The sequence below is a fragment of the Miniopterus natalensis genome, chromosome 19 (assembly GCF_054644295.1).
Source record: "Miniopterus natalensis isolate mMinNat1 chromosome 19, mMinNat1.hap1, whole genome shotgun sequence".
NCBI classification, from domain to species: domain Eukaryota; kingdom Metazoa; phylum Chordata; class Mammalia; order Chiroptera; family Miniopteridae; genus Miniopterus; species Miniopterus natalensis.
This window is the reverse complement of record NC_142099.1, coordinates 14,553,236-14,571,217: the sequence shown is the minus strand read 5'-3', so window position 1 is coordinate 14,571,217 and position 17,982 is coordinate 14,553,236. Positions and strand designations below refer to the sequence as shown.

Here is a 17,982-nt window from a genome sequence, read left to right as displayed (position 1 = left end):
CCACAAGGTGGAGGTGACAGCTACATGGAATAGGGGTAGATGCTGAAGGGAACCAGAGAGAGGGAGGATCCCAGAGAGTCACCCCCTACCTGAGTCCCAATACCACACTCCCAGAATGAGGTCATCCCAAGAACTGGCAAGAGACACAGCCAAGGGATAATAAATATAATTGCTGTGACAGAAGCCTACCTAGAGAAGAGGCACATCCCCCCTCCCAGACTCTACCCAACCCCTCCCGCATGCTGAGGGAGAGTTAGATGCTTTGGGATCACCCTGGGGCTGCTGGGAATTATGGAGTTGCTGAGGGCAGATCCCAGTATTCAGGCTACTCAGCCCCAGCCTCTGGCCAGCCCCTTAGCCCAGGACATCCAGGTAGACAGGAGGCGCCTGGGCCAGCGCTTGCAGCCTGGCGTGCACATCCTTGATGCTGTGGCGTTGCTGGGGCTCCCGCTGCCAGCAGCCCTGCATAATGGCATAGACCTCCGGTGGGCAGGCACGTGGCCGCTCCAGCTCACGTCCCTGAGTGATGCACTCAATCGCCTGGGGCCACCAGAAGGAGAGAGAAGAGGGCACACTGGGTTGGGAGACAGGAGAGTGCAGCCAGCCCCAGTACTACCCCTGCCTCACTGAGGCTCCCAAGGCAGGTCCCACAATTGCCTGGCCTCTTAGCTACTAATAATCTAAAAGGATGCAGTGAACCCCAAGTTCTTTCCACACTGACACAGTAGTGGGAAGGATTAAGGCCAGACAGACTCTGGGAAGGTTGGGCTGGGGGTGGGATTGCTTCCCATAGGGTTAGAATCATATCCTCAGAAAATTTGCCAGGTGAGTTGAGGAAGGGGAGGGGCCAAGGCATTTGCCAAATCCATCAGCCTAGTGTTTAGGGCTGAATGGAGGAAGGAAAGGTCCTCTACCTCTCAGCTTGAGGGCAAAAAGAAAATAGAGCAGGATTGTGGGCAAAGGCCTTGAAAAATGGCTGGCTTGCATTTGAAGGTAGAAGACAACCCCACTTCCTTTTCTCTTCTGTAGGTATCACTCTGCAAGGACCTAGCTCCTCTGAAAAGAAATTGCAGCAGGGGAGATTAAAGTTGGACTCCAGGAAGGACTGCCAGAGCTACTAAGGGATCTAATGAAGAAGAGATGGTGGCAGGGAGCTGGTTGAAGGGGCCTGGAGCCTCTCCCCTGCTCTTCTTCCCTCCCACCCCATTAGAGGACTTGGGTTATAGGCGGCACTAATTCCATTCCTTCTCTCAGTGCTTGAGAAAATTAAAATCTATAACCCTCTCCCCCACCCCACCAGCCTCCAGGGAACAGACTGCATTAGGAGAAGAAATGGAAACTGACAGCTGTGAGCCAAGGAGGGGGTGGGGGAGCTGCTCTGGAAGACAGAACACCTGGGGCCTGCTCTGGCTGTGTCCAGCCATGAGGGGGAGGGGGCAGGACTGTCCTTCCTACAGTCTAACCTTCAGCCTTCCTGCTGCAGTGTCAGGCCCTCTTGTGCTGTGCTCCTCTTCCCAGCCTCTCCCTTCCACCCTGATAATGCCTATTAGGTCCATAAAATGCAGCTAGCGATGGGGGTCTGAGTGCCATTTATAAAGTGCTTTGAGGTTCCTCAGGAGCCAGGAAGTGGAGGCAAGAATAGAAGAGGGGCAGAATGTAAGAAAGAACAGGGTTGGGGTGGAGGGAGCACAGTGTTGGCAGGAGGATGGGTGCCCGCTGGCAGTGGGATGAGGGACAGAAGGGGACGGAGTTCTAAAACAGAGCGATGGGGCAGGGAACGGGGTGGCCGACAGGGGCGGCCCACGAGGAGGGGCTGACCTCGTTGTTGGAGAGCTGGTACCAGGGCTGCTTGCCGTAGGTGAAGATCTCCCAGAGCAGCACGCCGAAGCTCCACACGTCGCTCTCGGTGGTGAACTTGCGGTAGAGGATGCTCTCGGGCGGCATCCAGCGGATGGGCAGCATCGTGCGGCCTCCCACCTGCGGCGGGCGGCGGTCACCTGCAGGGGGCGCCCCTGCGCGGCCTCCCGCGACTAGACCCGCCCCAGTCCCCTCATTAAAAATACATGGCAGTTGCTCTCCCGCCCAGGGCTAAGAGGGAAAAACCGGTGAAGCCGTTCCGCCCAGGGAAGCGGAGACAGCCCCTCCTCTACTGCCGGCCCCGGAGCTAAGACGGGGGTTTTAGCCCGAGAGCCGCAGACCCCGCCAGGCCCGAGGAAGAGGTGGGCGCTCCCGGCTAGGGCGGGGGCTCGGCATCCAGTGTCTGGATGCTGGGGCGGGACTGGGACCAAAGATCCTTACGCGGTAATAGTCGGTGCTGTAGATGTCCCTGCTCATGCCGAAGTCGCCGATCTTAACTACCAGTCCCTGACCCACCAGACAGTTGCGCGTGGCCAGGTCCCTGTGCACGAAGTGCAGTCCCGCCAGGTACACCATCCCCGCAGCGACCTGGCTGGCCACAGCCAGCAGCTGCCCCAGGCCCAGAGGGCCTGGAGCCACGTCCTCCCCGCCGGCCAGCAGCTTGGCATCAGGCCCGTGGGACCTGCAAAAGAGGGAGAGAGAAGGCGTGGGCTGGGAGGAGAGAATCCCCAGCAGCCCGAGGAAAGAGAGTCTGGGGAGCTGGTGTGGAGTGGGGTAGGGGACTCAGGGGGCTGGAAACGGAGGAAGGAAAGAGCAGGTGAGGCAGCTGTCTGAAGGGGGGGCATCGCCTCCCTCCTGCTCCACACCCTCCACTGGCTCCTCCCCACCCACAAGGGAAGCTCAGACTCAGGATCTCTCCCAGCTGACTTGTGCAGCCTGATTGCATGAATGCCCCATCACTCCCAAGGGATTGTTTGGGGACCAAAGCAGGACCACCAACTCACAGTCACACAAAGCTTTCTCATCCAGAATCACAGTCCCCTGGGTGGGGAAACAGGTCAGAGAAGAAAGCTACTTGACAAAGAAGGCTCAGCAGAATCCAAACCCTGGCCTCTCCCTGCCTCACACTGCCCCATCCTCACAGGGCTCATCTCATCAGAACGGGTGACCATTTACTTCATCAGAACATGTGACCATCACAGTCAGGGCTTAAAAGCAGGGCTCTGCCCAGGGTCACATCTCCCCTGGGCCATTTACTACCTATGTGCCCTTGGGCAAGTCATTGAACCTCTCTAAACCTCATCTGTGAAATGGGCACAATTCTTGAAGTTACTCAAATGATCAGCACAAATTAGTAAACATATCACAGTTGTTCCATCCAAAGCCAAAGAAATGAATTTTGGGTAACTTTTTTCAAGTATAAATTGCCATATATGCTTGGAGACTATGAAAAATAAATATATATTTCTATTATTATGCAGATGTATATGTACAAGTACATAGAGCCATATTAAGAATGGATTGTAAGGTATATAACGTAATGCCTGGAACATGGTAAGTGCCCGATAGATGTTTGTTGCAGTTTTCTCAACTGCCACCTCTCACAGGCATGGCTGCCGTGTGCCATACACAAATGCACACACTCTGCAAAGCTCACCATCCTGAAGTTTGAGTTCATGCCTTCTGCTAGTGCACCTCCCTGACTACTGCCACTCTCTGCTTTGCAAGGACTGTCCCCATGTCCACACACCTGCCTCAGAGCTCCCTGAGGTCAGGGGTCATGCCTTTCTGCTGCTTCTCGGTGTCCCCCTCATCCAACAGACAAGCAAGAATGTGCTTGCAAGAAAGGGACAACAGGGTTCAGAGCCAGGGGCCAGCGCGGGGACCAGGCACTTGTACCGGAGGAAGCGGTTGAGGTCACCATGCCGCATGTACTCGAAGACCATGAGGAGTGGGCGGCCCTCAGTGCAGACACCAAAGAAGCGTACAATGTGCTGGTGCTGCAGCATGGTGAGCAGCTCGGCCTCACGCTGGAAGTCCTGCCTGGCGCTCTCGGACACCTCCTTCAGCACCTGAAGGGAGGGGAGGGGACAGGACTGAGTGGGGAAGGGCCCTCACCTCCCCACGTCCAAGGAGGCCCACTCAGCTGCAAGTCGTGAGCCGCGCCAGATGCCAGCAGCCCACCCGGCAGCCTGTGCACCCTGTCCTGGAACAATGACTAAGGGCTTACCTTCACGGCCACCAGCATCTTGTCCTGCTCGGGCAGCAGGCTGTGGCACTCGGCAAGGAAGACCTTCCCAAAGGCGCCCTCCCCCAGCTCCCACTTGAGAACGATGTCCCGGCGCTTGATGTGACGAACACCTAGGGAGTGGCTTACAGGATCAGACAGGAGCCCCAGTCTTGGGAAGGATGGGGTAGGGGCCAAGGCAGGGCTGTCTGGCAGGGCTGTGCACTGCACAAGGCCACCAACCGAGGGGGCGGGTGGGGACTGAAGCTGAGCCTTTGCTTCTTCACCAAGCCCCATGCTGTGGGGTAGACAGGGGTGGTGATGGTGTAGACAGGAGTGGTGGGGTAAGGGAAGGCTTGTTCAGGCCTGGGGTAGGCGAAGGTGATGACACAGGAATATGCACGTAAACTTGCCCCACCCTCGACCCAGCATAGCCCCTCACAGGCATCACTGAAGTATTGTGGGTTCTCAATGATGTGGCCTTGGAGCCCGGAGCCTTTGCCCTCAGTGGGGGACAAGGAGCTGCCACCCAGTGTCATGAAATGCAGGGACATGGCCAGTCCATCTTCCGGAGCCAGCACAGCAGGGCCTGGACAGGAGACACAGCCACAGGTTGCAGGGTGCTAAGTGACCCCACCTTGTAATTTGCAGGGGGAGGAACAGAGGAGCTAGGGAGCAAAACAGCCAGCAGGGAGAAGGGAAGGCACTAAGGCCTCTCTATGTCTGGCTCCTGTCCAACTCCAGGCCCCGTGGGCCACCAAACAACTCCCCCCCCCCACACACACACCAAGCTCAGACCTCCCAGACCCACTTAGTGTTTGACTACAATCCAGCCACCAATTAGCATCTACTGCCTCTGAAACTACCCCAGCACCAGCCTGACACACACTCACATGCACAGCCTCACAGCCAGGCCCTCATACACCCCAAACACACACTCCCTAAACTCCACATGTCCCCCTACCCCACAGAAGACAGGGTCAGGAAGAGCTAGTAGGAAACAAAGCTAGTAGGACACACTGACAGACAGCCGCCCCCTCCACTCACGATTGATCCCAAACTTGTTCCTCCGGCCACATTTGTTGAGCACGAGGAACAGCGTAGAAAGGAAGAGGCAGGCAAAGACAGCCAGGCCCACAGCCACTGAGACCTGGGGGTGAGGGAGGGTGAGATCCAGGGCTTCCCTGGATCTCTAAGAGCTCCCCTACGGCAAACTGTTTCTCCATCCTATATCAGAGCCCAGGGCCAGGCTCTCAGACCTGCCTCCTTCCCCGGGGCCCCAGGTTGTGGCTGTGACCGAGTGCAGGCCAGACTGTAGTGATCCCCACTCTCTGATCAGAAGTGACATGCAGATGAGCCTCCCGATCCCAAGTGGACGAGCTTCCACCTCCCACGCTCACCCCAAAAGGTGTTTCCTCCTTCTTCTCCACTGGGTCTCCAGACGTACTGTTAGTGTCTGCGGGGACACAGCGCAGGAAGGTGGGCCTTGGCACATGCTGTGTCTTCTCCAGCAACTCCCCACCCTGGCCCAAGCTGACCCCTTGGGGATCAGGTTAACTGTACCCTCTGCCCCAGCCTTGGCTCCGGGGACCAGACAGAACCTACCTCCAGCCTGAGTTACTCACCCACTGGAGAGAAGGAGACTGCAGCAGGGGGGAGGAGAGAAAGCAGTCAGATGGGGGAGGAGAGCAGTGAGTCCCCTTCCCCCTCGAGGCTCCTCCCTTCATGGGCTGCGGGTGGGATGGGGTGGCGGGGTGCTGGACCTCAAGCAAGAAGACGCACATGGCCCTTTTCCAGCTGGGCCGTGGGTGCCCTGGTGTACAGCTCTCTCCAGCCAGCCCAGGTGAGTGGACTAGCTCAGGGACTCGGGACTCCTGGGCATGCAGGAGGCAGGGGCACGGGGGCCAGCACAAAGCCGGACGACAGAACGCCACTCGGCTCTCCAGCTTTTAAGGTCAGGATCACAGCAGAAAGTGGGCCAGGCCTCCCTGGACACCAGGATATGTACCCAGGTAGAGCCCAGGGAGTGGGGGCAGGGTTCAGGGTGGCCCTCGCACCAGGGATGGGGTCCTCGGGGTTGAACTCGAAAGGGTTGTCCATGAAGGCAGCTATGACGGAGGCAGCGGCCTGGCCTGAGGGGTTGGTGGCCAGCAGCGTGTAGTTGCCATTGTTGACGTGAGTGGGTTGGTTGAGGCGCAGGCACCCATGCCTCACAGTCTCGTTGGCTGCCGGCTCCAGGAACTCAGTGAAGATGAAGCTGGTCTCGTTGAGCACGGAGCCATTGAAGAGCCAGCGAAGAGAGGGTGCTGGCTGCCCATCCACCGAGAAGGGGATGCACCAGTGATGCAGCTCCACCGCCGCGTGCAGCTGCACACTGGCCGGGACTGTGGGCCAGAGAGAGCCGTGAGAAGTCAGGGGGCCGCTGGAGGGGACCGAGTACTGCCGGACACGTCCAGGGCTCGGCAGGGAGGCGGGGGGAACTGACAGTAAATCTTAAATAAATCGGGCAGCAAGTGTGTAAAATTCAGAAGCTTAAAGAAAAGTGGCGGGCCCGGCCAGCGGGGCTCGGTGGCTGAGTGTCAACCTATGAGCCAGGAAGCCATGGTTCAATTCCTGGTCAGGGCACATGCCTGGGTTGGGGGTTCGATCCCCGGTAGGGGGCGTGCAGGAGGCAGTTGATCAATGACTCTCATCACTGATGTTTCTATCTCTCTCCCTCTCCCTTCCTCTCTCTGAAATCAATAAAAACATGTTTTAAAAAAGAAAAGAAAAATTGTGGGCCTAAAGTAAATAAGTAATGACCCTAGAGAAGGGGGGCACCAGCTTATAGAAATTAAACATGGAGTCTTTTGGATAAGTATAATCAAGCTTAAGCAGAGGAGGGGGCCTAAAAACCAAATGAGCAAAAAATAAATAAGTAAAAGTTAAAAAACTTTTTGAAAGAAGACATGGTTTTGAAATAGGCTCAACCTGAAAGAGGCAGAAAGTCCCTCAATAATAGGAGAACATCTATATCTCTATATCTATACACATATGCATATATAATTTATATCGGAATTCCAGCCTGCGCTCATGCAGTGGAATATTATTCAGCAATGATTTGAATGAACTAAAGCTACTCCAAGTAACATGGGTGAATTTTACAAATATAATGTGAGCAAAAGGAACTAGACACAAAATAAACTTGAGGTCTGATTCCATTTATAGGATGTGCAAGAACAGGCAAAGCTACACCATATTGACAGGGAAGCAGAAGCATATAAAATTATTTTTTAAAGCGAGGAAATGATTATCACAAAAGTCAGGATGGAGTGGAGGAAAAGGATGGGTCCTGAATGGGGAGAGGAAGGGAGTGTCTGCTGAGGTGCTGGTGAGAATAATTACTGTGTAAGGGGTATAAGTTTTATGCAGGAATCTGTGTGTGCTATATTTCACATTAAAAGGAAGTTATATAACATAACTTTTCAGCCAATCAATTACTGAAGATTTAAAATAATTTATTGGCAGACCTAGAGAAATTAGGCAGTGAGCCTAGAGAGGAACTGGGGGGGCGGGGGGGATTGCTTCTTTTAAAACTAGTTTGTAGAGTTAAGGCCCTACAGAGGGACAGGCATGAAGAACGACAGCGGAGCAGTGAGAACAGCCGGGCAGCTGGCGTTGATGGCCTCAGGTAGCAAGACTTGGGCAGTGGGCCAAAAAGAAATCCATCTCCATCCCTCTGGCCTTGATGAGCCCCCAGGATTTCCCCCAAAGGATCAGGTTTTCATGGGAATCTGGAGACAGCTGGGAGGGAGCAGCTGTGGAGACACACATCCCACCCCTTTCCTCCAGCCCCTCCCACCCTCACATCTTTTCAGGGAAGGAGATGAGGGTGGTACAGGGCAGTCATTGGGACTCACAGGAGACGTTGACCTGGACAGAGACTTCAGCCCGGCCCACATCGTTCTCTGCCCAGCATGTCACATTCTTTCTATTGAGGTTGCTGGTGACATTGGCCAGGGTCAGCCCCAGAGATGGCAGACCCCCAGATTCCTGTGCCAGGAAACAGAGGAGAAGATCAGGAAGAGCATCAGCTGGCTTCTGGCTAGAGGTTGGGGCTAGAGCTGACATCTTTGGGGATCCCCTTTGGCTAGAAAAGAGAAGAGTGCAGTAGGGAGTGGAAGGAAAGAGGTATGGGAGAGACTATAGCAGAGAATGGGCCTCCTCACTTTAGAGTTTGTTCACAGACTCTCCCCTGGATTATTTATTTAATGATCTGAAAAATGTAAAACACAACCAATAACCTCAAAGTAGGCACAAAATACCCCAAACCAAAATCACCCTTCTGAACAGCTATGTAGATGCCACAGATTTCAAGCACCAAATACACACCACTCACTGGAGAACCATCTAGGACCTCGCCAGCCACTCACTCCCACTCTTGGCACCATTCTAACACCTTAGTCTCAGCCCAGGGAAGGTTGGAAACAAGGAGATGGCACTGGCACCATGACCTCCTTTGGCAGATGAAGACAGAGTGAAGTTGGAGAGGCAACCTGACTTCATTCTGAATCATCAAAAGGTCGAGTCAGGTTCAGATTCTCTTCCTAAGAAACCACAGACACGTGGAAGTTCTACGATCTTAATCTTGCTGGACCATCGTTTCCTTGTTTTTTAAGCGGAAGTGGTAGGCAAAATGATCTTCTGACATTTCAGAAAGCTGTTTTCATAAAATGATGAAAATAAGTGAAGTCGTGGACAAATCTCACTCATCTGGAAATTTCTAAATGTGGAATCCCTTGAATAAAGCCAGAGGAGGTTAAGTTTCCCTGGGCTTCCACTGGAATATGTGAGTTCAAATATGCTGGAAGTGCTGTCCAGCCTCTTGTGCAAGTGCTGGGTTCCAGCCCTGCCCTAAGCCTCTCTTGGCTGTCCCATCTCTTCCAGATTACCCTGGAGTGTGGTATCCTGTCAGCTCTTCCCTCTGAGCTGCTCTGCCACCCTTCACTCTCCTGAAGGTGGCCATTCTCCCCTCCCCTCCATTTAACCCAGTTAGGGTGTGACTTTTCTATAGGACGTTTCTAGAAAATTTAACTGGTAGCAAAATGTAAATCTCCCCAAGAGAAAAACAAAAGCCGATAATTTTTCAAAACATAGTTGATCAAAGGTCTCGCCACAGATAGTCATGGCCCACCTCTTGCCTCTGCCTTGCCCCCTTTCCATGGCTCACTCTCAGTGGCTTTGATCTCTGGGGGGAGGAACCAGTGGCTAGTGGTGCCTCCACCATGTCTGGAACCCCCTGCTCAGGGCTCTAGTGGTTCTTCCTGCAATATTGTTTCAGGGGCCTCCAGCAATTCTGGTGTTGACTCCCCTCCCAAAGTGAGGGCCTCTAAAGTGAACACCACACCCCAAGTTCCACTGGCCCACCTCCTTCCAGGGGCTGGACCCTGTGTGTCTACCCATGTGGGGACAGCTTTTGGGGTGGGCACAGCCCACTGTTGGCCCCTCCTGACCTTGTCAACAAGGTCTCCTGAGTCAGTTATGACTACTCTTGACTGCCTGTCACCAGCCTGAGGACACAGGGCAAGCCTGGGAAGGTGCCCAAGGACAATCTGAATGGCAGAGATAAAGGCCAGAGAGTGCCCAGGGGCAGGCAGGCCATCAGAAGGCCATCATGTCCACCTCCTCAATTTACAGATAAGAAAACCAAAGCACAGGCAGATTAAAAGATATTTCTGAAACTCACTCTAAGAATTAATTAGGGAGCAAGCTGGAACCATCCCTGGGAGGGATGGTCTGCGGGGTCCCCCTCAGCTCCAATATATGAAGGCTCTGTGGCCCTCTGTCTTGCAGCCAAAATCATGTTCCCAGAGAGGGGGCCTAAGTCCCTGTGGCTCCAGCAGAGCATGGGGTCCCCACTGCCCACAGCATGAGCCTGAGCACCGTGGGTCTAAACCACCTCTGCCCATCCATTGCCCTCTATGTGCTTCTTACTTGTGGTCTCTTTTCCTGTCTTTGTCCACTGTGTTCTGCCCAGGGTTCTCCTGGGGAGAGGGGGAGGAGGCAGCCATGGTGAAGGGCTTCTCACCATCACTGTGGCCGATTCTTCCAGCTCGGTGAAGATCCAGCCGGCCTGCTCCAGGCCCTGCCCCTCCACCTGGCACTGCAGCAACACGTCATCCCCCACGTCCACGGAGACATTGGGCATCTGGACCTTCAGCATGGGCACACCTGGTCACCCAGGATGCCCAAGGGGTGTTAGAGAAAGTAGTGGCCTCAGAACCCTGCTTCTGAGCAGTGCTCCTTCCCCCAACCTCCTCGATGACCTGAGCCCACCACTGGCAATACTCTCCCCAACCCTCAGTTTCCTCAGCTCTTGTCAATGCCTGTTCCCCAGGTGTCCTTCAGCGCTGCCCTCCCAGCTCTGCTCTGTGCCCTCTCCCCAGCCCCTTACACCACCTCTAGCACCTACCACAGCTGGTGTTGGACCCTTGGGCGAAGGGCTCCTGCTTGAGACACTGGAACTTCACACCACCCAGTCCCTCCTCCTGCCAGCGCTTCAGCCAGCGCAGGGCACAGGAGCAGCGCAGAGAGTTCCCAGACAGGTCTCTGGTGGGCGTGGGGGATAGCAAGAGTCAGGGGAGGGGGAGGGGGGGCCTGAGGAGCCACAAAGAATGAAGTACTACCTAAGACAGAGTGTGGCTGGCAGCGTGGAATGTCTAGAGGGAAGGGAGCGTGGGCCCAGGAGAAGTCCCTCTCCTCAACCAGTAACAAGACATTGAAAGAAATAGAAAGCAGAACGTCAGACAGTTGCCTATAGGCCACGTGGAATTCCTGGATCCCAGGCTCCCCAGGGGGAGAGGCCAGGTGACAAGGAGGGAGGGACATTGCCCTCCGGAGTGGCCAGAGGCCGTGGGTGCCCACCAAGCACGTGGCTCACTGTTGTCCCACCCATCCCATGTGCACAGGCAGCTGGCAGCCCTCAGCCCCCTGAGCACACACAGAATTAGTGTCCACCCCACACCCCTCCCGACCCCAGGGCAATAAGCCCCTCCAAGGGTAGGCCTGCAGCCTCTGTTTTTATGGGAGGCTCCCAGGCAGGCACTGAGTCCCCAGCCTCAGCTCACAGGTAAACAGGGAGCCCCCAGAGCCACCCCACCCCTGCCAGTTCCACACAGACACAGTGACACAGAGATACAATCACACACACACACACACTTGCTGCTCTGGCCCCTGGAAGCCCCCACACTCACAGTTCCTGTAAGGAGAGGCCCTGGACAGTTTTCCAGGAGAGAGACTCCAGAGCATTGAAGGAGAGATTCCTGCGGGAGTTGACACAGCAAGACAGACAGACCCCAGTGAGCAACCCGACCTCCCTCTGACCCAGCTTGAGGGAGGGGAGGAGCCCAGGAGGAAGCTGACAACCAGAACCAGCTCAGCCCAGCAGGAGGGCCTTGGGGGTGGGGGACAGGTTAAGCTCTTCCAGTGCCCTTGTTCTTCCTGGAACAAGAGCTCACCCCACTTAACCCCCTCTCCAGACCCCAGGGAGGGGGTCTCAGGGAACAGCTGCTCCTTCCTCCCCACCCTTGGCCCCAGCTGGCAAAGTGCTGAGGCCCCAGCTGGGGGAAGGGGCTCCATCTGTGCTCTCCTCCCCACAGAGCCCAGGACAGGGCCAGAGGAGGGGGAGGACTTGGGCTCCCACCCTCTCTTGCCCCCTACCGGATGACAAGGGTTTCAGAGTACTTCCTCAGGTCCCCTCCCCATTCCTCCTCAGGGATAACTAAAGGAGGGATGGGGAGGGGTCCCCAGGCCCCCAGACCCATTATTGTAGAAATGGAGAAAGTGAGCTGGGGAGGACCAGCTCCAGGCTACACAGGAAGCTGGTTTAGGAGCTCCCATCACCAACCAGGCTGCCACTCCCAGGGCCTTCTGCCTCTGAGAGGCCTGCCCTGACCTCTCTCCTTGCCTAGCTGTCCTACAGTTTTGGGGGGCTGGGTTAGAGAGGTACCACCACCCAGGGATCAGAAAGACTACCCACTTCAGCACCAGACAGAGCTGAGTGTGATTCTGTCCTGCCATTCACAGCTGTGTGACCTCAGCCCAGAAACTTGACCTCCCTGCATCTCAGAATCCTCAATTATAAAGTGGGGATGACACTCTCTCTAGGTTGATTGTGAAGATTCATTGACACAAGTATTGTGAAGTACACATTTTTAACTGAAGTCCCGGTTCATAATCAGTGATGTAACATCACTTTATTTGGTGTTGTTGTTGTTGCTGTTGTTGTTGAATCACTGGACACAATAGAGAGTTCAGAGTACCCAGCACAACCATGTGAATGACAGCTCTCCCTTCCCGTTGCTCCTCCTGCCTGTGGTGGGGAGAAGTTGCTAAACTCTTGCCCTCAGAAGGCCAAGAAGAGGCAGTCAGGGACACCAAGGGTCTCTCCTTCAGCAGTCTCTCCTGCCTGCCCCTCTCCTCCCTGTCCTGAGCTGCGACTCCCAGGAATTGGGAGGGTGATGAGTGGCAGATATGATACCCCAGCTCCCAGGGGAGATGGAGTCCCAGCCGGAACCCAGGGTCCTGCTCCTGTCCCTTGCTCCCCAGTTCATGTGTATCTGAACCCTGGGAAGAAAACAATGGGACAGGCACCTATGAGAAGTGTTCCTGCAGCATGAAGCATGGAAGTGAGACAGCAAGAAGGACCTTCTAGCTGTCGGGGAGGGGGGGAGCTGAGAGTACGGCCATCCCTGAAGTGGATGAGAAGCCCCAGGCTGGAGCCTTCCTCAGAACAGGTCCCTGGAGAGGGCCAAGCCCATTAGCTGCCCAAGTCTGGGTGGCCTCCCACCCTCTCTGCCCAGCCAGGGCCACTCACAGGCGACTGAGCCGAGGGGTGAAATGAAAGGCATCTGGCGCCACGAATCGAAGACCACTCTTCACGATGGTGCTGGAAAGGGGTGCGGCAGGGTCAGCCCCAGGGCCTTAGTTACAATGGGTCCTGGCATGTCTGCCCATGCCAGCCCCCAGGTCCTGTGCTGAGCCCTGGAGCCCTCCCCCGGCCCTCATAGCTTCCTCAGCTACCCTGGACCCATGAGCCTTCTGACCTCCTCCAGCCCCTCAGGCTCAGCCTCTCATGTCCTCCCAGACCCCTAGAATCTTTGAGCCCACCCTGACCCTCTGGTCCAACAGGCTCTGTGCAGAGCCCTACACCCACAGTCCCCAGCCTCCTCACAGGTTTCTCAGCTCCCCCAGGCCCCTCAGATGATTGGGTTCCAGACGCTGTAGATGCTGCTCATTCTCGATGTAGCTGTGGGGAGAAGGGGTGGGAGTCACAGGAAGCCAGGCCCACACTTGAGTTCCCATAAGCACCCACCCACCTCCCTCACAATCACACATGCACGTATGCATGCATGCACACTCATATGCACAGACCCATTTACACACACACACATGCACAGCCATGTATCCACACCTGTATACACATATGCACAGATACACACCTCCTCGCACCATCACACATGCACATGTATGCGTGCATCCTCACACCATCATACATGCACACTCTCATGTACATGCACATGCTCAGGCATGGACTTACACACACAGAGGCATAAATATATGCACAGAGACGCGCCTCCTCACACACGGTCACACATGTGCATGCCTGAACACAGACGTGCACACGTGTATGCTCACACTCTCACACATGGACACCCGTGTACATGTATCTCTCCTGCACACACGTACACATGTGTGCGAATGTGTGTGCATACTCACATTCATAAACACACACAAGTCCATTCTTGGCTTGGTATTCTGCTTTTACACAAGGCGTCTCCTGCACATGCTCAACAATGGGGCTCATGCTGAAACACTGGCTTCCGTAAGGGGCTTAGGCTCATAGCTGCCACTGCCCACCTAGCACAAAGGATGCCTCATGGTCACGCAAACATGTGTGCCCAAACACACCTGCTCACCCATACTGCTGCACACGCTCACACACACACCACCCTCTCCCCCTTGAAGCCACTGGCCCTTCTCCACACAAGCAGCAATTCCTACTCCCTCCCAACCACCTTTCAGCAGAGCGAGCAGAGGCACAGAGGCTGTCAGTCAGGGACATCTTGAACCCCTCCCTGCCCCAGGAGGGACCTAGGAGGGAGGAGAGGGGCAATGAGAGGATGGGTCAGACTGGGGGGGGTGTGAAGAGGCAGGACTTACACAGTGAGAGAGGGGTGGGAAGGCTCATGTGGGGGGTGGCAGAAAAACAAACAGGAAGAGCAAAAAAGAGACACTGAAAAAGAGTAACTGACAGAAGAGACTGGCATAGAGAGAGAGAGACAGGGAGAAAGACAGATAAGGAAAGGGAGACAGAGAGACAGATAAAGGGCTGAGAGCCAGAGAAAGCTAGATAGGGAGATGAGAAAGAAAGAAGAGCAGGCATGCAGGGGTGGAGGATTGTGGGCGCCCTGGGCACTGCCCAGCTTCTGGATCTGGCATGCCAGGGAGTTCCTGAGAACTCAGCTGCCCTGCAAGGGCATGTCAGTGAACCCCCCACCCACACCCACGCCAGGGGCCCCTGACTCACTGCCTGTCTCAGAAATCTCCCCTTTTACCCCCTTACTTTCTGTAACTTGTGGGAACCAGGAACAACCTGAGTGACCCTCTCCTTCTCTCCCCTTCCCAACCTTGGCCCCAGCAGGACGGCAGTGCAGTCCCCTAGGGCCTAGGGAATAAACTCCAGTGACTCTGAGGGGGAGTGGGTCCCTGCCCAGAGGGTTTAGAGCTGTATAGACCCGGGGAGGGGTGAGAGTGGCCGGGCATGTGCAAGCTGTCAGGCAGCGTGCTCAAAGCTGCCTCATTCGTTTGGATTCATAATCAATCTGTCTATTCAAGTCCATTATCTCCTCGTTAGTTCTGCCAGTGATGGAGGAGGAGGGGACCCTGCAGGGAGAGGCAGAGGGTCAGGCTGCTGCCCCACCCAGAGAGACATCTCAGCTCACCACCCTGCGTGCCTCCTAGTCCCCAGCCCCAGCCTGTCCACAACCACCCCCCACTCCAGGCCAGACCCACTTGGGGTTTGGAAGGAAACTGAGAAATGAGAGCTCTCATAGGAAATATTCAGGAGACTGGGCCCTGGTTTGAAGGCCCAGGGTGATGAATGGAATAGACTGGGGGTGGCAGCCTGGATCTCATGTCCCCTCCCATTATGCCAAGACCTAGGCCCAGACCAAGACAAGGCCATCTCTTCTCCTCCTGGTCTCCCTAGGGCCATTAGAGAGATTGAGTACCTTCCCGTTAATTACCACAAGATACCCGAGTAACTCAGTGCCAATTATCTCAGGCTGCTCAAGTAACTTCCAGACAGTGATGGCCCCTGACTCAGATACCTTCCAGCTTGTCCATCACTGCATGAGACAAGGTTCCTTGCCCACCCTCTAGGCCCCAGGCCCCAGGAGAATGATTTTCTAGCAGGTCCTCCTCTCTTCTAGAAGTCTTGCTGGCCCCACCAGCCGCAAAGAATACTCAAGTATTTTCCAGCCATCACCATGCGATGCTGGAAACCAATTATTACAGAACACTCCCATAGGTTTCACCAGCTGCTAAAAAGTACTCGAGTATTTTGTAACCAACTACTGCACAATGCTGGAGATTCCTCCCAGTTTGGGGCCCCAAAGGGAGGAGAGTCCTCAGCAAGGGCCCTGACTTCCTGTCCCAAGCAGAGAGACAAGGGTGGAAAGGGAGATGGGTGTGGGGAGAGAGAAGCCAGGGGGGTGTCTCCTTTCCTACATTCAGATCAAGGCGTCGTGGGGACAAGGGAAGAAGAAAGCTCAGCCACCCAAGCTATGACTCCTCACCACCTCCCACTTTCCCAACTCAATTCCCAATTCCAGGGGGAAGAGTGGGGGTCGCCTGGTCCTGACGAGGAAAGGGGTGGGAGCTAGTTCCCCCTGGAAAGGGGATAAGGCAGTGAGGGTGCCCAAACGGAAGGGTTCTCCTGAGCTCCAGAAAGCTGCTTGGAGACGGCGGGGTCTCTCAGACCTGGTCCGCGGAGAGTCCCCCTTGCTCCCCCCGAAGCCAGCGCCCCAGCTGCACTGAGCGCTAGGTAACGTCTAGGCAGTAACTACAGTCGCTGCCAGGGCGGCGGCGGCCGCGGAGGACCAGGGCACAGCCTCCTGCCGTGCCCGCCGTCCTGACCGCAGGGAGTCCGCACCCTCGGGGCTCGGCTATGCTCGCTTGTCCCCGCGCCCCCTCGCCCGCCGGACACTCACAGGTCGGTCAGGTTCCCGGCGCCCGGCAGGTGGCGGAGGCTCTCCAGGGCCCCAGCTCGGGTGCAGCGCAGCCCCGAAGGGTCTTGGTGGCAGCAGACATCGGTGCAGGGTGCGGCGCCCGCAGATGCCAGCATCAGACAGGCCAGCAGGCGGCCCGGGACCGTAGCCAGGCAGTGCCCGCGGAGCTGCCCGCGCCGTCCGCCTCGTAGCATCGCGGCGGCGCCCGCCTCGCCCGGGCCGGGCCGCCGTCTGTGCGCTCCAACGGCGGCAGCCTGGCCTCCCCAGACACGTGCGCTGGGCGGTGTTAAAGACCCAGTCGCCAGGAAAGGGCGGAGCCAGCGGCCCCCGCCCGGCCCCGCCCCACCCCTCTGGCTCCCATCCCTCCCACACCCCTCCTAAGCCCCCCAACTCGGCCCCCACCCTTTCTGGGGCCCCACCGCCAGCTTTCTCCCCCAAGATCCCCCCAGCTCTGGGAGACGCGGAGGGGCGATCGCAGAACGCCTCAGAGGTGTCTGCTGGGGTGGGGAAACTGGGAAGCTGATATGTTATTTCTCCCAGCCTAAAGCAGCTGCATCCAAGGGGGAGGGGAGGGGACTGAGCCCGGGAAAGGTTGCCGTCCAGGTCATCCTACCCAGCCCCCGGCCTCAGATCTCGCTCCTCACGGCGCATATGCCTGTGGGAGTGTGCAGTGTTACTTGGGGTAAATTAGGTGAAACGCTCTCTAAACCCTAGGAAGAAAAGGGAAGGGACCCCAAAAAGACAAAACTCCGGACCTTGAGAGGAAAAGTTAAGAGTCAGAGAAAAAGAGAAGGTGTAGCCCAAAAAGCGGGAGAAGGGTGACTAGGGAACCGAGATGCGGACTTCCAGCAGAGGCCACTGGGCGGCGCAGGAAGCCAGCGTGCAAAGGTGTGAGCTCTGGGGGGTTGGGTGGGCGGGGGTGCGGCCTGCAGCGTCCACCGCCCTGCGCCTCCTGACCCCCAGCATCAGCCTCCGACTCAGGCCAGCCAGCGCTGGCCCCCAGGCTGGGTAGGTCCAGGTTGGGCTGGCATCGATCGCCGCCCTGACAAGAGCATCGATTTCTGCACCGAGAAATTAATAGATCTTCTCTTAGCTCCTTGAACGTGGGAGCGGTCGGCGAGTGGAGCTGGGGACCCGTCGGTCCTAGGAGGCCACACACCCGGAAAGCCCCGGGATCCCCAGCACCCAGGGGCCACAGGGCATGTACCAGCCGCTCACACCCCGTCGGCCTTCGTGGCTGCAAGAGCCCGTCCGCCTCCAGCCAGGGAGAGGAGGAAGAGGGGTCCAGGAGGAGGGTTTGCGGGGGGGGCGCAGACAAGGGCTCCAGGGAGAGAGCGGCGCGCGGCTCTCTTCTTCCCCAGGGCTCGGGCACAGACTGCACACACACACACACACACACACACACACACACACACACACACACACACACACGCCACCCGCCCATTCCCTGAGGCTGGGACGAACAGACAAACCAGGCCCATCAAGCAGCCTGAATTCAAGAAGGCAAGGACAGAGGAGGGGCCCCGCAGGGTGACTGCCCTCTCCACGGGGATATTGGTCAGAACCAAGGGACCTGGCTGAGAAGGAACCTCGCACCCCAAAGCGGACGTGGAGGCCTCGGGGGATGCT

The 17,982-nt window shown here is 56.5% G+C and overlaps 1 protein-coding gene across 2 annotated transcripts; it reads right to left on the bottom strand.

The window, feature by feature from the left end:
- Positions 1-218: 218 nt before the first annotated feature.
- Positions 219-16,547, bottom strand: NTRK1 (neurotrophic receptor tyrosine kinase 1). 2 transcript variants are annotated; one of them, XM_016221325.2, is made up of 17 exons: positions 16,336-16,547; positions 13,296-13,370; positions 12,939-13,010; positions 11,317-11,385; positions 10,536-10,672; positions 10,152-10,294; positions 7,984-8,116; positions 6,142-6,468; positions 5,710-5,727; positions 5,485-5,540; positions 5,132-5,234; positions 4,527-4,673; positions 4,088-4,218; positions 3,757-3,929; positions 2,299-2,539; positions 1,819-1,977; positions 219-540 (listed from the first exon to the last, which is right to left on the bottom strand). In XM_016221325.2, the coding sequence occupies exons 1-17, from the start codon at positions 16,545-16,547 to the stop codon at positions 355-357; spliced, it is 2,382 nt and encodes a 793-aa protein (XP_016076811.2). In that variant the 3' UTR covers positions 219-354. The 2 variants fall into 2 exon arrangements, with proteins under 2 accessions (XP_016076811.2, XP_087684237.1); XM_087828111.1 differs by lacking the exon at positions 5,710-5,727.
- Between the last annotated feature and the right edge of the window lie 1,435 nt (positions 16,548-17,982).